The sequence below is a fragment of the Littorina saxatilis genome, linkage group LG7, assembly GCF_037325665.1.
Source record: "Littorina saxatilis isolate snail1 linkage group LG7, US_GU_Lsax_2.0, whole genome shotgun sequence".
In the NCBI taxonomy this organism is placed as follows: Eukaryota; Metazoa; Mollusca; class Gastropoda; order Littorinimorpha; family Littorinidae; genus Littorina; species Littorina saxatilis.
In genome coordinates, this window is record NC_090251.1 from 36,267,760 (window position 1) to 36,288,620 (window position 20,861).

The following is a 20,861-nucleotide window of genomic DNA, read 5'->3' on the forward strand; positions in this document are numbered from 1 at the left end:
GAAGGTTAAGAAGAGTCCGTTCGACAACCTCCGTTGAACCAATGCAAGGTAAGTCACGAATTCGTGCAAATAAAGGTCCATCTGCTAAACTCACTCAAACACAGCAATGCCGAGAGGCTTCAAAAGATCTTGTACAAGTTTTAAATGACCTGAAATGTGTATCCAAAAGACTCCATTTTTCTTCGGAGACAGGTCATCTTAACAACAGGGTATGTCATGGATTTTGTGTGTGCTGAAGATCGTGACGAGCCGAATTCGACGCAACTGAACTCAGCGTTTACTCGCTGATATGTTACCGGACAAAACGATTCCACATTTTCTGTCTGGAGTCTCATTATGTTAATCATGACAAGACACCTCATTTTAGGAATTATTCAATAATCTTGGCTGTATTCACTGAGGTTGAAAAATGTTTCAATCCCACAACACGAATTTGTGAAGTCCTTATTTCAAAATACTCAGCATTCTTGTCTTTGTGTCCGAATCAACTGAAATCTGTACATTGGGTAGCATTAGGGATAAATGTATTCATACAACAGATGACATTGTTTAGCTAATTTAATGAGCTGCTGCTAACGCACAGGATAGAGTCTCGGTGTCCCATACTCCCGTGAATCTTCCAGAGCTCGAGTCAGTCTGAGAAGATTGCCGAGTATGGCAACAGTGTCCAACGCTCATTGTCAGCGTGCTCGTTGCTACGTCTAAAACGGCCAGGAGACCGCGACAAAGCAACATTATTCTTTTTCAACGATTCCAACTGTCACATACTTGATGCCAGCTAGTCACTGCCTTGCGCATACTGTGTCTAGATCTGTGCATTTAGCGTCAAGTGCTGAAATAACCACCACATGCATGTCATCGTAGCACGGATCAAAATGCCCATCGTTGTTCCGCACTCCACATGAGATGTCCACAACGTTGCGCTAGCCAGCAAGCACGGCATCTGAATCACAGCATTATGTCCCAAGCTCTTAGCACTGGCTCAAAACTGCACAACACATTCAACGGAGGCAGCGAGTCCACCGGCACTTAAATGCAGGCTGCGAGCTGCCTGGGAAGTCAACGTGTGCCACCTGGTGTCCCTCCAGCATCACAAAACCTGCACGTCGATCATCCGTGGGCCAGTACAACACCTCGTTGAGACTTGCGCTTCTGAACAGCTCCCTATGCACCTTGGATCCCTTAGGCGTCATCGTTAGTGAATAGGAAGAAGCGAAGGATGCCTCCATGAACACCGCCACAACTTGGCTCCCTTAGACGTCATCGTTAGTGATATTGAAGAATCCAGCTATCAGGAGCTAGAAGCTTACATGAACACCACCAAAACTGTTGTTTCCAGCGTCGCCACTCACAACATGAGGGCAGCTAGGGACGCCTCTCTCCACACCTCCGAACTGTTGTTCCCAAGGACCTAGTCGTCATCACTAGCTATACTGAGGGAGCCTCACTCTTCACCATGGGCAGGGCAGTCAGGTCATTGTCCTCGGCGTTGTCCACAAAAGACTCCTCGTCGTTGCTCCCGAATTCCACGTCTTGGGAATCGTCCTCCATCCCCCCGCTGCCGTTGGACGGGTGGTGGAGGAGGGGGAAGCTGCCGTCCATAGGGTCACCGTGACTGGCCGAGGCAAGGCTGTCGCCGGGGAGGGGGGAGCGATCCTCCGAGGAAGGGGTCGTGAACTGGGAGGATTCGAAGTCTTGGCCGGAGTTGCCGTTGTCTTGATCTGATGGAGGAAAAGAAGGTGATGTTTGTGAGAATTTACTACAGAATTGAGGTTCACTTTGAAGTATTAACAAACACTCCACTCACCCGCCCACTCCACCAAAAACAACAGAAAACCCTATATATTCAAAACAAGGAAAGCCATGGCAATTAATTGAGAAGATAAATAAACATCGATTACGCTTTAAATAAATCAAATGCCCATTGGTCGCTTGTCACGTTCTTTAAGAGAGTGAGAGAGAGTGAGTGAGTGAGACCCTTTGCCACTTGGAATCTTTACTGTCTTTACTTTACAACCTTTTCGGAAGAAGCAAACAACAACGAAACGGAATTACGATAACATAATAATTATGCACATAGACAAAAAGCATGATATCCCATGTTATTTTTCATAGTCCGATTGTTTAACAACAGAGTCACAGATAGAGAGAGAGAGAGAGAGAGAGAGAGAGAGAGAGAGAGAGAGAGAGAGAGAGAGAGAGAGAGAGAGAGAGAGAGAGAGAGAGAGAGAGAGAGAGAGAAAAGGTGAGAGAGAGAGAAAAGGTGAGAGAGAGAGAGAGAGAGAGAGACTGAAAGAAACAGAGAGATACAGAGAGAGAGAGAGAGAGAGAGACTGAGAGAGAGAGAGACTGAAAGAGACACACAGAGAGAGGGGGATTGGAATTAATAGACAGAGACAGAAGGAAAAACAGATAGAAAGAAACAGAGAGGTAGAGAGATTAAAATAAGTACAAGTACACACCATAAGGTCCAGTACCGTCCGGATACCACGCCCTGCGTACGTCCTGACGGCGGTTCCTCATGAGAGCCTTGTACTCAGAAATTCGCAACTTCTTGCCATCCACAATGCAAGTCCTCTTGGGGCGGGGGCTGAAACAGTTATGGAATGATTCATACAGTATAAATGGGATGATTCATAAAGTATACATGGAATTGATTCATACATTTAAAGAAAATGAGGACACAGCAGTTACCAGATCAGTACCTTCTTTATCAATATTTCGGCAGCGACAAACTGCCTTCTTCAGTTGTTATGATTCATACAGTATAAATGGAATGAATCATACAGTATAAATCAAATGATTCGAACAGCTAAAGCAGGATCATTCTGCAAGTTCTTCCGAAAAATTCGCAATGATACGAGGCAAAATTTGATGTAAACAAAAAAAAGGTCCACAAAACAAACAAAGTAAGCTGGAGTAATAGAACACACGCTTTTTTTTTTTTTATTCTTATCATTTTTATAGCTCTATAAAGGCACACTCCTTCTTGTTGGGCTCACATTCTCAGATTTGGCCAGGATTTTATATGGGATAATACCACTCCTCCCCTAGGTCACATAGCATAAATCAATGCCCTGACTGCTTGTCGTGGTATAGGTTGAATTTTTGTTGTATGCATTAATTTCTTAAAAAGCCACTGGTTGTATTTACAATCTTATTTCAACAAAAAGGTTCCCATTGTGCTCACTGAGGGAGCACTAAGGCTGTTCATTTTTGGTATGTGACCAAGTGGGGGGATAGTCTCGTGCCATGTGAAAGCCGGGCCAGATCAAAGACGGTGAGCCGGGCTGTTTCCACGAGAACGAGTGTCCTTCAACAACAACAACAACAACAACAACAACAACAACAACAACAACAACAAACAACTCGTACATCAACCACACCATACAAAGCATGCAATGAACAGTACTGTAGACAAATTAACGTGTGTTGTCTAGGCCTGGGAACGAAATTCAACGTAAGACCTTCTGATCAAAATCCGCGTCAAAATGTAGAAACCACGACACAGAGACCCACGAAACAAGAGCACGTGAACGTCAAGCCACAAACTTTCCCATTACCCGTCGAAAGAACTGTTGCAGCTAAACTAGACAATATCACAAGTTTAAAAGGTTTTACCTCTTTATAGAGTTACTCTTTTTCACTTTTTATTTTTATTACAAACAATGTTTGAGTGACATTACGCCTTTGATCACTTATACTTAAAAAAAGAAAGAAAAAAAAAAGAATAAATAAACAAATAAATGAATAAATAAATAAATAAATAAGTAAATAGATGAAGAGACAAATTAAATAAAAAGATAAATAAATGCAATAAAAACATGATGTATTGCAACCACGACCATCAAATAAATCGTAAGAAGAAACTGTGTATTTTGCATCCTCTGTTCAGGAATTTTCTCCTCAGTGTCTCACACAAAGAAAATGACATATTCAAAACGTTGAAAACACATTCAAACCTAACCCGTAGATTTATTTCCAAAGCATTACAGCAGAGTCAGCCTTTTAGCCGTATCTAGAAGCCAAGCGTTAAATTGGAAAAGAGAAATAAGTGGCAGTTGAGAGAAAGGCTCTACCTCGAGATGGGCCGTTGTGTGTTTTCCCTACGGATTACACAGCAGTTTGAAGAGAAAGCAGAAAAAAACCCGTGCAACGTACAGAGGAGTGCGTAACGTACAAACACGTAAAGCAAAATGGCTACATTTTTAAAGCCAAAAGTCGCTACTGCAATAAATCAGAAGCGATCCTGACAATATTACTCCTTGGAAAATGTTTTCCCGAATTTTACTTTTCTTTCGTGTTTTTCTGTGCTTTTTTTCTCAGTTTTTACTTCGTTGGTTTTTAAAGTCGGTTTATTTCGTTTCGTTTTCCCAGGTCTAGACACTGCTTTTTTCGTATTTCACTCAATCATACCTCTCCTCTCGTGGAGGATGAAAAAAGGGCCCATAACCCGGGTAGAGCCCCCCTGCGAATGCCAAGGGTGGGAGGAGTTCCCTCCCCTGGGTCGGAAAAGTGGCGGGGACTTGAGGGAAATCGGGAACCATGGTGGGCTTAGGCTTGCTCTGCTGCTGTGCTTTCACTTTCCTAGGTCGTGGACTGCATTGGAAGCAAGCAAAAATAGGCCCATGTTGAAATAAGCACTAGTGTTGCGAAGAATACACAACCCAAAATCACCCTCATGCTGTTGCTATAAAAGGGCGTGTTTTTACACCAGTACCGGTTCAAAGTTGCATGTGACAAAAACTTGCTTTGTCAGTGTGAAATATATTATGTTACTAATTCTATACGCGAATCAAAATGCACTTTCGTGCGTTTCCAACGTCAGATGCCTTCAAGAGCATTACAACAATTTTTGTATTTGAAAATTCTGCCACAAGATTGACAAGATTATACTTCTATTGCCAAACACAAAATGCAAACCGAAAGCAGTAACACAAACATCCTGCTCTACACACGTTTTAACCATTACAATTCCTTGTTATCACCAGTGTGTTGATTTTAAATTAGTGAAACGTAAAACGTACGCCTGAAATACGTTTTGTGAAAGAGAAACCAAAAGCAGCTCTGAAAAAAAAGGCTGTCTAACTGAAATGAAGTTTACATTTCTCCAACACGCTAACCAAAATCTGTTTTCCTCCAGGAAATTCATTTCGGTCACAGTTTCTCATTTGGATTATGAACATTCCCATGTTGCTTTTGAATTTGTCCAAGCGCATTGATTATTGCGGACTTTTAGTAGCTAACTACGCAACTCTATTGTCACCGAAAAGCGCACATATTAGTGCAAATGACAGATTCAAGGGTAAATATATTCCTTTCGAAATGAAGAAATGACAAAATTGATGCCCCGTGTTGCAAGCTAATGTATGCAACATATACCGGCTGCACATGTGGCTCAAGCTCACCTATAACTGAGCGCAGGGCCCATTGAAAAGGGCACCAGTGGGTGGCTACGAGTTCATAAAAGAAAAAAATTGAAAGATTACAAAATCAATTAAAAGTAAAAAGTCGGATTGCTGATCAATAAAAAGGCAAGAAATACCTCACAATAGACGTGGCTACATGAATCCTATGTATCTAAAACTCTGCAACAGACTACGCTCTCTATGCTTTTTACAACTTGCAGTGCTGGCTACACTTTGTATGTACAAACGTTGCGTGTTAATGCAATTCTAAAATGTTTATTTCTACATCTCCCTACTTAAGCAAGAAAAAGCGTCACGGGGAGGTGGGAGAAGGAACTTTAAGTTTGCTCAGCAAATAATTTACACATAACCCTTCTTTTCGACCAACAACTAGAACAGACTATCAACAAAAAATGCATAGATTGTTCGATGAACGAGTATAGAATTTATGTGTACCTGTGTCTTGATCTGAAATTTCTCCTTGACCAGCTTTCTCATTCGGTCACTGCGCATGCGCACACCTTTGCATCGTCTCTTTAGCCTCCATTATCTTCATCTTTCTTTATCCCCCGACACACCCGAAAGAAGAGATAATTCGCTTTCCCCGTTCACTCAAAACCAAACATGGATCAATGGATGGTCGAGGAGAGAAAGACGAACGCAACATGAACACGATCTTAGATTTCTCTTCCATGTTTGGACATGCGCTGTGACCGAATGAGAAAGTCTGTCCAGTGAGAAACTTCGGGTCTCTAGACCTGCACAGTCCACGAAGGGTATGAGAAAAGAGAACGACTCGACAAAGACCAACTGACCGGTAGCGATAGTCGGGGTGTTTCTCCATGTGCTGTTTGCTCAGACGAGACTGTTCCTCGTAGAACGGCTGTTTCTCTGCGTTTGACATTGACTTCCATCGCGCTCCTGTTGACCATCACAACAAAACAAAACATGAAATCAGTAATTGGATTGGATTGGATTGGATAAGATTTACAGTCCCGTGAGGTTACCCTCATGGAAATTCGGGCTGCTTTCTCCCCGGGGAAAGCGAGCTGCCATACATACGGCGCTACCCATACATATTTTTTTTTCCTGCATGCGTGTATTCGTGTTTCCTGAGACTAATAATGATGCTGTTGACCAACACAACAACACAATACATGGAATCAGTAATAACGATACTGTTGACCAACACAACAACACAATACATGGAATCAGTAATAACGATACTGTTGACCAACACAACAACACAATACATGGAATCAGTAATAACGATACTGTTGACCATTACAACAACACAATACATGGAATCAGTAATAACGATGCTGTTCACCGACACAACAACACAATACATGGAATCAGTAATAATGATACTGTTGATCAACACAACAACACAATACATGGAATCAGTAATAATGATGCTGTTGATCAACACAACAACACAATACATGGAATCAGTAATAAAGATACTGTTGATCTACACAACAACACAATACATGGAATCAGTAATAATGATGCTGTTGACCATCACAACAAAACAATACATGGAATCAGTAATAATGATGCTGTTGACCAACACAACAAAACAATACATGGAATCAGTAATAATGATGCTGTTGACCATCACAACAAAACAAAACATGGAATCAGTAATAATGATGCTGTTGATCTACACAACAACACAATACATGGAATCAGTAATAACGATACTGTTGACCAACACAACAACACAATACATGGAATCAGTAATAAAGATACTGTTGACCAACACAACAACGCAATCCATGAAAGCATTAATCGAGATGCCTTATGTACGGATTCTCTCAGAAAACCAATACCTATAAATAGAGTGGAAAACGCACAAAACTAAATGTGTGTTCAAACAACAACAACTTATTATACTTCAGAAGTTCCCAATAAGCAAAGTCCACAGTACAAGCACTGAACATAGGCAGAAACTGACTGAGTACTGTTTGCTTACAGTGAGAAAAAAACCCACACCCAACATAGGCAGAAACTGACTGAGTCCTGTTTGCTTACAGTGAAAAAAACAACAATCAACAACGTATAATTCTCCAGAAGTAAGCACATTCCACAGGACAAGCACGGACAATCGGTAGACAAAAACTGACCAAGTATTTTGCTGATGTTGGAATTGTGCATATCTGGACAGGCCTTGAGGATCTTCCGGCGCTCCTCCCTGGCCCACACCATGAAGGCGTTCATAGGCCGCTTGATGTGCGGCTTGGCGGGGTCGGACTTCTCTCGCTGGGACCGGATGATCTTGGCTCCAAACATCTTGCCTGCACATTGGAAAGAATGGACTGAATACATGAAAATGGTAGATTAACAATCATGAACCCGCAGTTCAATTCAATTTCTAAGGGAAAAAGTCTAAAAATGACCTATGGTTCCAAAATAATACACTAATTCTGAGGATGGAGCTCAAAAACAGCTCAGAAATTATGTCCTGGAGCTCACAAGTAAGTCTGATTTCAGCCAAAAGTCTGAAGATTCTCATGTGTGTGAAAAGGTATTCGACACGGGTTCAAACTTAAATTTTTGTTCTAAGATTCCAATGGGAAAAAATGAGTTGATCCGACCAAACGACTTACCGTACTCACTTTGTAAGTGCTGGACATAGCTGCTGCTGTCCTCCGAGGGGTGGGAGGGGGACTCCTTGTTGGGGAGGGAGGTGAGGGAGGACATGGCGGGGGAGGGGTTGTTGGCATAGAGGTGGGGAGGGAGGCCTGGGAACACAGCGCTGTTGACCGACACTGCCATCTGGCGCGCCATCATGTCATGGATCAGCGATTCCTGAAAATCAGTCAGAGAAAAAGAAATGTAGGTTCTGAATCAAAGAAAGGTAAATGAATGTTATCGGAATGTGTATTGATTATCAATATTAGAACGTGTCCATAGGCAGTCTGCTTGTTAACGTTCTTAATGTTGTTATTGTTTGAAACGTGTATCAAAGAAAATGAATAAAACACGCTTAAACCAAATGAATGGAACGTTGAACAAAGTTGAGTCCGTTACACTGACGCATGCGGTCAATGACAGTGAACACACGAATTGGACAGGTATACATACAAACAAGATGATCGGACGATCAACGTCGTTTGTTACTTTCAATGCTTCTTATTCTCTCTGACGCCAAAATACAAGTTCCGCACAACTCTCATTTTCTGCCTTTATTTAGAGCGCTTACGTCCCTTTAACAAAAAAGTTTTTCTTTAGAAATACACAGGTAGTAACAGAACAAAACCTGTACATTTGAACCTGCCCTAGTGACAACATCTTGATAATGACCACCTGCCCATGACGACCACCTCAAAAGAAACCCCGGCGTGTTTATTTCCAATGTAAATCCCTTTCCGTAACGACCACCTGTCCATAAGGACCCTGTTTTGGTTGGTCCCGTGTGTGGTCGCTATAAATACTGTACGAAAACACCGCTCTCCTTCTTAGCGTGTTAACACTTCATGTCCCCAATAGTCTCTTGTACTGGGGACAGAAATAGCAAAGTAGCATATCATAGCCGCTCACCTTGTCGTGTTCCGAGGGACTCAGATTCCCGTTGAGGTGCCCCACCGGGCGAGAAGGCATGCCATGGAAAGGCAGTCCGAGACGAGACTGCAGCCCGAGGTAGGGAGAGGTGGGCATGTAATGGGGGAAAGGACTCATGGCACTGAGGTACTGAGACATGTCAGGCGCGCTGAACTGAGCCTGAGACACCGCCACAGACACGGGCATCCCGGAGTTGGTGGTGGTGGTAGCGATGGTGGGTCTGCGACTGTTGTTGTGCGCTGGGGGCGGGGTCACCACGGCTTCAGCCTTGACCTTCGACCCGTCCCCGTAAAGGTAGACCCCATCTCCTCCTGACAGCGACCTCTCGGTCTTGATCTCCTTCTTGGGCCTGCAGACCAAGTTTAAGGGAGCGTCGTCGGCCTCTGACCGGCCGCTCGCACCCCCTACGACACCGGCGCCGCCTCCCATACTGACCACGCCGCCGGTAGCGATGGAGGGTGGTAGAGGAGTGACGGGTAGAAGACCTGGGGAAGCTGCTGTCGTCCACACGGCCCCGTGAGGATGGGCGAGCTGCAGAGGGCTGGTCTGGCGCACTACGGAGTGAGGGAGCTGGTAAAAGGGAGGGCCACCCAGCTGCGGAGTGTTGGGCGAGATCTTGGGGGCCTCCAGGTGCACTGAGGACGTCAAGGAGGAGGTGAGGATGGCTGCGTGCAGAGATCTGGCTGGGAGCAACGCTGGCTGCAGTGGAGGTGGGGAGGGGGTTGATGAGCTGGCGCGCTTACTGTTGTTATTGTTGTTGTTGTTGTTGGGTGACCTAGATGGGGCGCTTGATCTGCCTGTGGTCACTGCAAACATACAACGTAGGATTTTCATCAGTTTTCGATCGTCGGAAAATCATGCAAAATATATGTTTTTTTCTTACAGGTTTAGATCGATGAACAATCAGAGGTGAATACAAGAGATACAAAAAACCGAGTGGTGCACGTGTTTAAAGGAATAGACCTATCTATATAAAGCTCACAGCAAGAAGTGACAGCATAAAACACAAACAACGTGAGATGACATGTTTGATGTTTCATCTAGAAAACAAACGTGCAAGCGCGCGCGCGCGCGCGAGAGAGAGAGAGAGAGAGAGAGAGAGAGAGAGAGAGAGAGAGAGAGAGAGAGAGAGAGAGAGAGAGAGAGAGAGAGAGAGAGAGAGAGAGAGAGAGAGAGAGAGAGAGAGAGAGAGAGAGAGAGAGAGAGAGAGAGAGAGGAGAGAGAGAGAGAGAGAGAGAGAGAGAGAGAGAGAGAGAGAGAGAGAGAGAGAGAGAGGGAGAGAGGGAGAGAGAGAGAGAGAGAGAGAGAGAGAGAGAGAGAGAGAGAGTGAGAAAGAGAGAGAGAGAGAGATAGATACAGAGAGAGATAGAGAGAGAGATAGAGAGAGAGAGAGAGAGAGGGAGGGAGAGAGAGAGAGAGAGAGAGAGATAGAGAGAGAAAGAGAGAGAGAGAGAGAGAGAGAGAGAGAGAGAGAGAGAGAGAGAGAGAGAGAGAGAGAGAGAGAGAGAGAGAGAGAGAGAGAGAGAGAGAGAGAGAGAGACGGTGATACAAATCTGGAGAGAGACCATCGTTTGGTATGTAAGCATGTCCATCTGCTGTTATCTCTCAGTGGGTACCAGCCCCACATACATCCCTCCCCTACCTACAACCACACACAGGACATCAAGACAGGCACTTCACTTTGTGTTGGGTTTATTGTTCTCGTGCTTTTCTTCAGTCTGGCTATTAAAGTCATGGCACGCGTGTTTGGATTACAGACCCGTCTCTTGCTGGGCTCTGTTTAGACCCCCATGTGCGCCTCCATTCTCTCAAGTAATCTCCATCTTTTCTTTATCCCCCCCCCCCCCCCGAACAACTGATGCTCAGGGGTCCGAAGTAAGCTAGCTAGTACCTAAATAATACTCACATTGTAGCCCACACATGATGTTGTTTTGGACAAATACGTATGTCATGCACTAAAGTAAATTTCATTAACGAAATTGAAAACAAAAAGAAAAGTGTGTCTTCCAATACAAGGCGAAACAGTTTCTCAAAGAGTAGTTATCAGTGGTGGCAAAAGATAAGTTACATCCGGCTTTTCTAAGCATGTGCAGATTTTGAATAGAGGACACAGCATTAAAACCAGGTATTACTGTTGACAAAATGGTGTTCGTTCGAGACAGGTTACGTCTGCTCACACGCCACAAACAGGACAACTACCATTCTATGAACACACAGTTTTATGTGAAGGACGTGAAAGTTTCTCCTTCCTTGTTTCAAAAAGCTAAGTGCATAAAATTGCATTTCTGAATATCAGTACCGTGCGGCAACTATCTGGCTCGCTTCGCTGCTGGGTGAATAATAAAAATCAAATCTCACTTTTTCCCCGGAGATAAACTATGTGAAAAGGTGCGAAGAGCGAATGTCAGTTGTTGATAAAATGACACAGAACAGACAGACGGTGAGACTCTGGCTTGCCAGCTCTCACCTTGTTTAAAAAACAATTCTGTCAGTCTGGAATAAGTTAATTTAGTCTCAACAGACCCATCAATGCCAGACATTAGGGACATTACAAGCGATGTATTGTTTAGGAAGCTCTAAATGCAAAACCATAGCTCAGCGTTAATGACGATGAAGCAGACATTTCAACATGATTCTTAATATTAAAACGTGCAGAACTATGTTTGCTTTCGTGCCAAAGAGAAACGAACTTGAATTTGCCCAACTGACTTGATGGCTGTTCACTTGTACAAGGACTGGTATAATCTAGCTACAGCAGTTTGATCAGAAAGACAGAGATAAAGAGGATCACGCAGAAGACTTTGACAAAATCCGACTAGAAAATGCTGATAAGAGTCGAGTGCCTCTTAATTCCTGATTGTTTAGCCATCTCCTGATATGAGATCATCGTCTCACGAGACTACGCTATGCCAATGATATGAGTTCCCAAACCGCTAAAATGTCTGCTCCTTCAGACAAAAAAAAAAGCATTCCTCTAAATAATGGAAGAAAGCCGATAATCATCACAAAATGGCGCTAAAATCACAAAGCAAGCAAACCGGCAAATAATGGAAGGGAACTGATATCACGCATTCACAGCCCATCATGATGACAATAGCGACAGACCTCCAAACAAGAGGAGCTGGTATCACAAACAGCGTGTGCTTCACAATACGTGGGCCAGTGTATATCGTGTCAAACACATCCACCTCCATTTACTGCACAGACAACGTGGTATAAACACTCCATCGTCAGTTGGATCAAGGTAGTCGGCGTGGAGAGACGAGTAGAAAATGCTGTAGGGGGTACACCACAGAGATAAAGACTATACAAAAAAAGAAGAAGAAGAAAGAGGTGCGTGGTGCAAAGAACATCCAGCGCACCGTCCACGTATCTTCTGAGTTCGACCAAAACATGTGAACGTAAAAGAACATTTAGTAAAATCGGCGTGCCTCCACACCCCTCCCCCTCTGCACCCACTCTCTTCTTTGTTGAAAGAAGTGGAGATCGGTGCATGTACCATATCTCTTTTGGGGGTGTGGGACCGGTAGCATCTACAAAGGACCTATGCACCGTTGTTATGAGAGACCCTGGGCAGACAGACCTTGATTGGGATGGGGTTGGAAGGCTTGCTGAAGAATCAACACCAGAACTAATTCTGGTACAGGTACCAGCAGCTGCTACTCGATGCAACTCCGAGGAGCACAAAACCGCACCAAAGCAACAACAAACAATTAAGTTACAGTCAGTTTCTGGAAAGAACCTATCAAGAGGGTGGGATAGAATGAGGGGGAGGCCTGTTGGTGAATCAACTCTTTGAAAACTAAATATGGTACCAGCTACATGTACCAACTCCAAAGAAAGTTACCCACAACGGATGTGAGCAACATAGATGACCTGGTCGGTAAGGGGGGCTGGTTAAAGCCCAGCCAAACAACAGCAAAGGGAGAGGATGGGTACCACACACACAAAAAAGAAAAAAGTTACCGTCAGTATCTGGAAAGAACCTATCAAGACGCCTGGGTAGGATGGGGGTGGGAGACCTGCTGCTGGTGAATCAACTCTTCGAAAACTAACTCTGGTACCAACTACATGTACCAAAAACAGTTACCCAAAACGGCAACATAGATGACCTGGGTGGGTGGGTAAAGGGGGGGGGGGGTGGTTCTGGCCCAGCTAAACAACAGCAAAGGGAGATCGAGGCTGGGTGCCGTTGTCTGGAGATGTTGTTCCGCGCTGTTGCCGACAATCACTGGCCCTGTCTATGTTTGGAGGCCCGTTAAACAATGTCAGACGCGGGTGTCAGGGCTGGACTGACAGCGGCCAACTCCTTGCCCCGATCCGACAAAGCCGCGCCGCTTACAAAGTCATTTAAAGTGTCAGTCCCGGACGCCGGCATTTATTTTCCTTGCTAAGTATTCAATTATTAGGCACTCATGGGGAGAAAAGGCTTGCCTGGAATTCTGCAAGAGGAAGAAGAAGAAGAAGAGAAGATAGAGACGATCGCTACTTGGGATTGGAGGGGGCGGGGGCTTTGGGCAAGGTGGGGATGAGGGGAGATTGGAAGAGATGGCCATTATGGACAGGTCCGAAGATATGGTTTGGAATGGAAGAAATGGAATTGCTTTGGTTACTGATTTGAAAACATAGTGGCCCCAAGAACATGACTAAACTGATGCCAGAAGAAAGATTGTCCATAGAGAATAGTCGTCTCAGATACTACAGTAGATGGCGCCTTTTGAATTAAAAACGATAATAACGGGCAGTCATACTGAAAGGGTGGGGAGGGGAGGGTCTGGCAATGAGACACATCTAATATGATCGCCAGTTCTGTACCATCTTCTGGTTCTAAGTCTTGTCTCCGGCCTCAGAAACTTAAACTAACATGCAAAATCCAAGACAACACTAAAACGAGTTTTCTGTTGTGCGCCGGTTACGAAAATAAAACACCACTTGGAAGTTCTTTCTGCCGTCTGAGTAGGAAGGAACAACAAAATAACACCTAACGTAAACAAAAGTGTTATTGCTTGCTTTTTATCACAAAAGTTGACCGTTTGGGGTTGAGCAACAGTAATGACCGAACAGTACCACCATTTTGAAGAGATATACATGCTTTCGTGTGACGTCACTTCCTGTCGAGTGCTATTCGTTCAAAAGGGATGATAAGAGTCAAAGTCCTGCGGCTGGTTTTCTTGTCGTATAGTACCATTATGCTTTTTTTTCTCTCCACACACGTTTATTAATAGTCAGCATTTTGACAAAGTAACACGGCTGGATTCTGCTTTAGAGAAGGAAAAACACAACACATAATTATGGAATACGAAATAAATTGTTTTTGTACATACTTGACTGTACATCATTTTTGCAGGAGAACTAACTCCACAAGTTGTCACCCACCGCCTTGTTCGCCTGTGGAATACTGACGCGAAGAATTCACACTGCACATTCACATACTTACATACAGGTTTATACTACAGTATCAGGGTAGTGAACATCAACCATCTCCCGAAAACAAAACAACAAAAAAACAGCATTCTCAACACAGCGTGATCTGGCTGATTTTGTTCCTTCTCTCTTTCACTTCCCTCCTCCACGTGTCTTTGGGCCGCTGCACACGACTGAGATTTCTCAAAGAAAAGTTGCAAGCATTGTTGCTCTACGGGGAAATTGTGTCGTTACAAACACGCCATAATTTGAAGGCCTTTCAGATGCCTCCGTTCAGCGGTGCTCGTGAAAGTGGCAGGCTTACATAAAACCGTCGAGAATGAATGCTGGTTTCTATGGGGAGCGCAAGGCCGTTGACAGCGGCTAAAGAGAACTGCCATACGCTTCGGCACATAGGATGACAAAACACCAACCAACGCCCTCACCGACCAACAAAACAAAACAAGAAAGGTAAAGCGGCTGCACGATCAGTGACGCTTTTAGAACGCAGGAATGGTGTGTGTGTGTGTGTGTGTGTGTGTGTGTGTGTGTGTGTGTGTGTGTGTGTGAGTCAGAGAGAGAGAGAGAGAGAGAGAGAGAGAGAGAGAGAGAGAGAGAGAGAGAGAGAGAGAGAGAGAGAGAGAGATGAAAAGACTAATGACCGGGTTGCCTCGGCGCGAAAATAAGAGACTCCAGCCAAACTTACTAACCAATTCGGTTCTTCATTTTGACTTTTGTTTCAAAGGGTGGAAGGGGTCTGTGTGGTAAGGGTGCTATTCGTTTGTGTGCGTTTATCATGTTGTTGTTTTTTGGAAGGGAGGGTGTATTTTTTGTTTTGTTGTTGTGGTTTCTCACCCGGACTTTGCCAACAACTTTTGGTGGGAGTGGAAAGGAGCTGGGGTTGTAGAGGAAGAGGGAAGAGGAGGAGAGCGAGGGAGCTTCAAAGCGGCCCAGCTCGGCGTTTTATGATCAAAAGCAGCAGGCAGCATTCTTGTCCATGATGAAGATCTGTATCTGCCGCGGCATCAAGAATCACCCGCCATCACCATTGAATCACAATTTTCTCTTTTTCTCCCCCCCCCCCTCCACCCCCCACTCTCAACTCCCTCCCTAAACGCATCACACTTTTTGTTTTTTCCCCCACCCCCACCCCTAAAAACGCATAACGTACCCCTCGCCGCGCGTACAATGCGGGCCAAATTACCCCCTCCTTGTTCTTTGCTTCTTTGAAGCTGGGAAGCGGTCTTTGGAGTCTGAGCTTTGTGTCTGATGATGGAAGCGAGAGCCAGAGAGACGGAATAGGGAAGGTCTGACCTCGGGACGAGTCCCTAAATGAAGGCGAAGTCCGCCCGGGAAACAAAAGCCAGCGGCGAGCCATTGCCATTGCAATTGGTCTCCATCTCTATCCAGACCCCTGATGATGATGGTGATGATGCCGAGGCAGTGAAGTCCGTCATTAAAAGGGAGTCTCGGCTCGTTAAAGAACCGCAGTCGCATGCTGCCACCAGACAGACAACTGATGTTGGTGGTGTCCCGGAAGCAAGATCCGACATTGTTCGTTAGAGAATTGGTTCGGTTTTCCTCTTGTCCCTTCTCCCTTGGCGAGTCTCGGACTAAAAGACTGCATTCCACCAGACACAAGAACATTGTTCGTTAGTCACTATCTCCTATGGCTATAGTCTCGGGCTAGCCTGCTGAATTCAAGACAAGATGGGCAGTGTGACTTTGTTCGTTAGTTCCGCTCTAGTTCCCTTCTGGCGTTCCAGCATTGTCCATAATTCTGTGATAAATGCTCTTGAAACCTGTCCTAATCAGTCGTGCCTCAACCTTTTTTTAATTTTTAAAATTTATTTTTTAAATTATCGGACAGAACATGGCTGACGTGGGACACGAACAGCCACCGTCTGCAATACTAGTCTCTATCTCTCTCTCTCTCTCTCTCTCTCTCTCTCTCTCTCTCTCTCTCTCTCTCTCTCTCTCTCTCTTTCTCTCTCGTGGGAGAAATACAATAGCTCACAGGTCAAGACAATAACATTCCCTCTCTTTCATCACGCTCCCTGTGTTATCTGGAGTAAAATCATGCAACCCGATCTCAGGCTACCACCAGAGGCAAGTCAACCATGCCAGTTGTGGCAAATTTCGCTCTGGCACCAGCATGAGAACACGGCCAGCAAGAGCAGTTCTACTCAACTGTGAGGACACTCAGTTGTCTGCCGGTCTCCGATACAATGAACACATACGTATAAACAATTATTGGTCTATGTTCAAAGGCGCCTGTCTTGGGCTGCGCACAACTTGAGGTTGTGGGACCAAGACACGCAATGTAAAACTAAAGAAGATATGATGTAAGACCATAAACATTATTTTACAGGAAGGAAGAACATTGTAACAAAAAATAGAAGGACAGGTGGCTGTTGGAAGCCCATGATCTTTACACGTTTGACACATTCCAGAAGTCATACTAAAGGAAGAAAGAGAGAGAGAGAGAGAGAGAGAGAGAGAGAGAGAGAGAGAGAGAGAGAGAGAGAGAGAGAGAGAGAGAGAGAGAGAGAGAGAGAGAGAGAGAGAGAGAGAGAGAGAAACAGAGAGAGATAAAAGAGAAAGAGAGAGAGAGAGAGGAGCGAAAACGAACATGCACAGCAGTCACAGAACTAGATCCGAGAAATACATTCAAACACAAGACTAACAACATCCAAACCTCATTGCTTGGCCAAAATCCTCACACAGGCGTTAGTCCCTGCGCTGTGACCACTAGGAGGTATCCACCGATAACAATCACCTCCACACAAGACAAAGAGGAACCTCTAAGGAGATGGGCAAGGGGCTGAAGTCTCTCGGACAATGCCGGCACTGCGGACCACGAGGTTGGAACGGATGGACACAAGTGGGCAGCGATAGACAGCAGGCCGCGCAGAACTAATGAACTGACCATTCACTGACCGTTCCTTGCCACCTGTGACTGCCCCTCACCCCTTGTCGTCCGCACAATGCCGGACTCTTGTGTCTCCCGGGGTGCTTACAGATGCCGCTTTTGTTCCGTTGGTGCTAGATTTGGTCAGCTTTTAGACTGCAGGAATTCGCCTTTTCTTCTTTGCGCTTTTATTCCGTTGGCCAGCTTTTAGACTGTGAGAATACGCGTTTTCTTATTCGCGCTTTTGTTATCTTGGTGCCAGATTCGGTCGGCTTTTAGACTTCAGGAATTCGCCTTTTCTTATTGGTGCTTTTGTAATTTTGGTACCAAATTTGGTCAGCTTTCAGACAGCAGGAATTCGCCTTTTCTTATTTTCGCTTTTGTTGTCTTGGTGCCAGATTTGGTCAGCTTTTAGACTGCTGAAACTCACCCTTTCTTCTTCGCTTTTGTTTGGCTTGAACACAAATATATCTTGGGTCCCGAACACTGACATCATTTGGAGACAGCCACATGACACCCCATTGACACCTTCAGGATCCTTGTGCCCCTATCAAGTGCACGACGTAGAAACAACACGAAGCTTCTCCGTCAGTTCCTGACACATTCCCACCAACCCATCCAACCCGTACCGCCTCCTGCAATCCCATGAGCGGTTTCAGACATCCACAAGACACCCAAATCACCACATCGGCACCCCTGTTCCGAACAGCCATTTTCCCCATCGCCAGATCCGATGCTCTTTTTTTCTCTGTCGCTCAACCCTCCCTTTCCCCCAAAGCGTCGATCGTAACAATAGAAGTAGCCCCCCTTTGCACAAAAGGGGCAAGGGCAAAAGAAAGGATTGACATTGCTGACAATCAATGCAAGAACAAGGGGGAACAAGCGTGATGTTCTGTCACCTCCCTCTATCTCCCCCCTCCCCTTGTCCCGAAAAGGGGTGACAGACTGACAATCAATGCAAGGAACAAGGTGAGGAGGGGGAGGAATGACAGGGCAAAAGCGTGATAGTACTGGCACCCACCCCCTTCTTTTTTTTACCCCTCCCCATCCCCCCACCCCCACCCCCCCCCCCCACCCCAGGGAGGTGTAGTGATCGATGCGGATAACAAGGTTGGTGCCACATCACACGTGGCGGCAGAGATCATTGGCAACACGTTCGCTGTCCATTTGTCTCTCTCCGTCTCTCACTGGTCTTGCACTGATCGAACCGTTTTCAGCTAGGACTGCTACGAATGTGCTCTTGCTTGACTGCCATCTTCGTGTGTCTCTTTGTGCACCTTTTCTTTTCTGGCTTGACCATGAGTTGTTTGTTTGTTTGTTTGTTTGGTGTTGTTGTTGTTGTTGTTGTTGTTGTACTTTCAAAAAGTGTTCTGTTCTCAAATGTTCCTTTTCTGTTGTTGACCAGGTGCCACTCTTAAGAAGGACTGTTCCAAGTGCTAGATACAGACCCAAAAAGGATATGATTTAGCAAATAAACCATGGTTCATATGAACATACGTGTTTCGAATTTCCCGCAAGCCGTGGACCAGAGCTGGATGAGTTGATTCCATAAAACTTATCAGTTCCAGTCAGCTTAGTGTATTCATTTTTTTCACAAATGATTGTCTTTTCAACAAGTAGCAATGAAGTATTTTTCATAAACGTTTTCAGAGTAAAATATATTTTTAAACATCTATTTTAACAGTCGATTGCCAAAAAATCTCTTCAAAGAAGATGCACCAAAGACTTTGCATCGGCTGCGAAAATTAGATGAAAATAGAACTTAAGGATGCAGGCTGAAAGCTGGATCCCTTAGATACAGAGCTTGCGCCGGGAATTATCGAAATGTACCCCATTACCTTTTCACCCAAAACTTATGAAAGAAGCGGGCAAGCAAAGAGCATGAGTGTCTGTGATATCACTTAGCATGATTTAACGAGACAGAAGCCTATTTTTCACACATATTACTCACATGAAACAGCTACTTGATACGATCTAACAGGATATATCACCTCAACATGATCTAGCTTGTCTTACCACAACTAAAGGCAATCTGGCATAAAGATAGACTTTTAAATATCAAAACAGGAACTCGGTTTCTTGTGATGTCATGCATTCAGACGGCAGTTTGAAGGCAAAAGGGTGTCTTTAAACTTGCCTTGCAATTGGTGAAATGTTCTTTGAGTCAAAGAATTGATGACTACGCCATCACCTTTATAAACCTTACGCTCCCTTGCCAGGCGTATCTGGTTTCTTCAGTCTTAGCTAAAAAAGGGAGGCCACTCCGCCGCGACAACTGATGCCGCTGGTATCCGGGTACTTTGAATAATTCCATCAACGAGGTTGTCTTCGCTTCCGCTCTTGTGTATTTATGAACTGGGCTCCGCGGTGAATAAAGGGGCAATTTTTTTTTTTTTTTTGCAGGAAGGTGGTAACAGATTAAAACAGGTTCCAAAGATCAAGTTTGGACGGATCAGTCATGCGCGCCCCATTGCAGAATAAAACGGTACGAACAGAAAGCGGGCGTCTACCCCCTTCCTTCCTCCCTCCGATCCCTTTCGTTACATCGCTTTCACACACAAAACTCCTCGCCATATCAATCATGCTATTCCGACACGAAATAAGACTGAGAAGGGAAAATGGGTGACGGTGGAGTAATAAAAAGAAATACAACAGAAGCTAACATAAGACAGAGAGGAGGGAGGAGGGGAAACTGGTGAGAAAGAAGGCGATAATAAAAAGAAATAAAACACAAGCAAATGAGACAGAAGAAGGAGGGGTTGCGGGGGGTGTCAGGAAAGACTATGGGAGGGGGTAGTAATAAAAAGAAATATAACAGGCTTGTGTATTCAAAATCTTTTTATATCTCTTGCCTTTCACTGAATTGCGCTGACACGGGTAACATTGCTCGCCATATGTTCTGTTGCGATTCATCATCGTCCTGCATTCTTCATTAACTGTTTTTGTCTGGCGGTGAATCTTGTTTTTCAGCCTCTCTTGTTTCCCCAAATTATGCATCAAACTGTCAAAACTGCGTATCCTCGGGTCGCTGGCATCATACACATCTGTTCTTGAAGCCCCGCCGTTTTTGTTCGCCTGTATCACATTGTCAAAAAAACGCCTCGTATCTGCCTTGCACATCGCACTATCATACCGATCGGGCCAGATAGAAACGCTGTTGTGAGTCAAATTTGCCTCAACTTGTATTGCATGTGCCAACCATAAAACATATCTTTTGTCAGAGTGCTGATACGTTTCTGTCGCTGAACAGAAAACAGCTGAGACGGGATGATGATGATGAAGATGATGATGAAGATACCGATGATACAGGTTCGAGATTCCATCGATAGAGAGTTAAATCACCAGTGTATATTTCAACAGCCGTGTGCACGTCTGGGCAGAGAGTCAAAATGAGATAGATATCGATGGAGTCATATAAAATGAACAAGGTTGTGGGTGTGTGGGTTGGGGTGGGCTGGGGGAGGTGGATGCTGTGGGTGCGGAGAAAGGAGGCGATGGTGGTGGGGAGGGGGACTGTTGGGAGTTGGGGGGGGGATAAAGGTGAGTGGAGGGCAGACCGATTAGGTCAGAGA

At 44.8% G+C, this 20,861-nt stretch overlaps 1 protein-coding gene across 5 annotated transcripts in view; it reads right to left on the minus strand.

Annotated features, from left to right (window-relative positions):
• Positions 1-696: 696 nt before the first annotated feature.
• The window catches only part of LOC138971330 (transcription factor SOX-6-like), a 328,814-nt gene continuing 308,649 nt past the window's right edge, over positions 697-20,861 (minus strand). For 2 of the 5 annotated variants that reach the window (XM_070344050.1, XM_070344054.1), the window contains 7 exons: positions 8,955-9,781; positions 8,021-8,222; positions 7,538-7,708; positions 6,224-6,329; positions 4,417-4,599; positions 2,463-2,590; positions 697-1,721 (listed from right to left, as the gene is read on the minus strand). In XM_070344050.1, coding sequence (XP_070200151.1) covers positions 1,429-1,721; positions 2,463-2,590; positions 4,417-4,599; positions 6,224-6,329; positions 7,538-7,708; positions 8,021-8,222; positions 8,955-9,781 — 1,910 coding nt within the window. In that variant the 3' untranslated portion in view covers positions 697-1,428. The remainder of the gene's footprint in view (positions 1,722-2,462; positions 2,591-4,416; positions 4,600-6,223; positions 6,330-7,537; positions 7,709-8,020; positions 8,223-8,954; positions 9,782-20,861) is intronic. The other 3 variants (XM_070344051.1, XM_070344053.1, XM_070344052.1) reach the window with 3 other exon arrangements.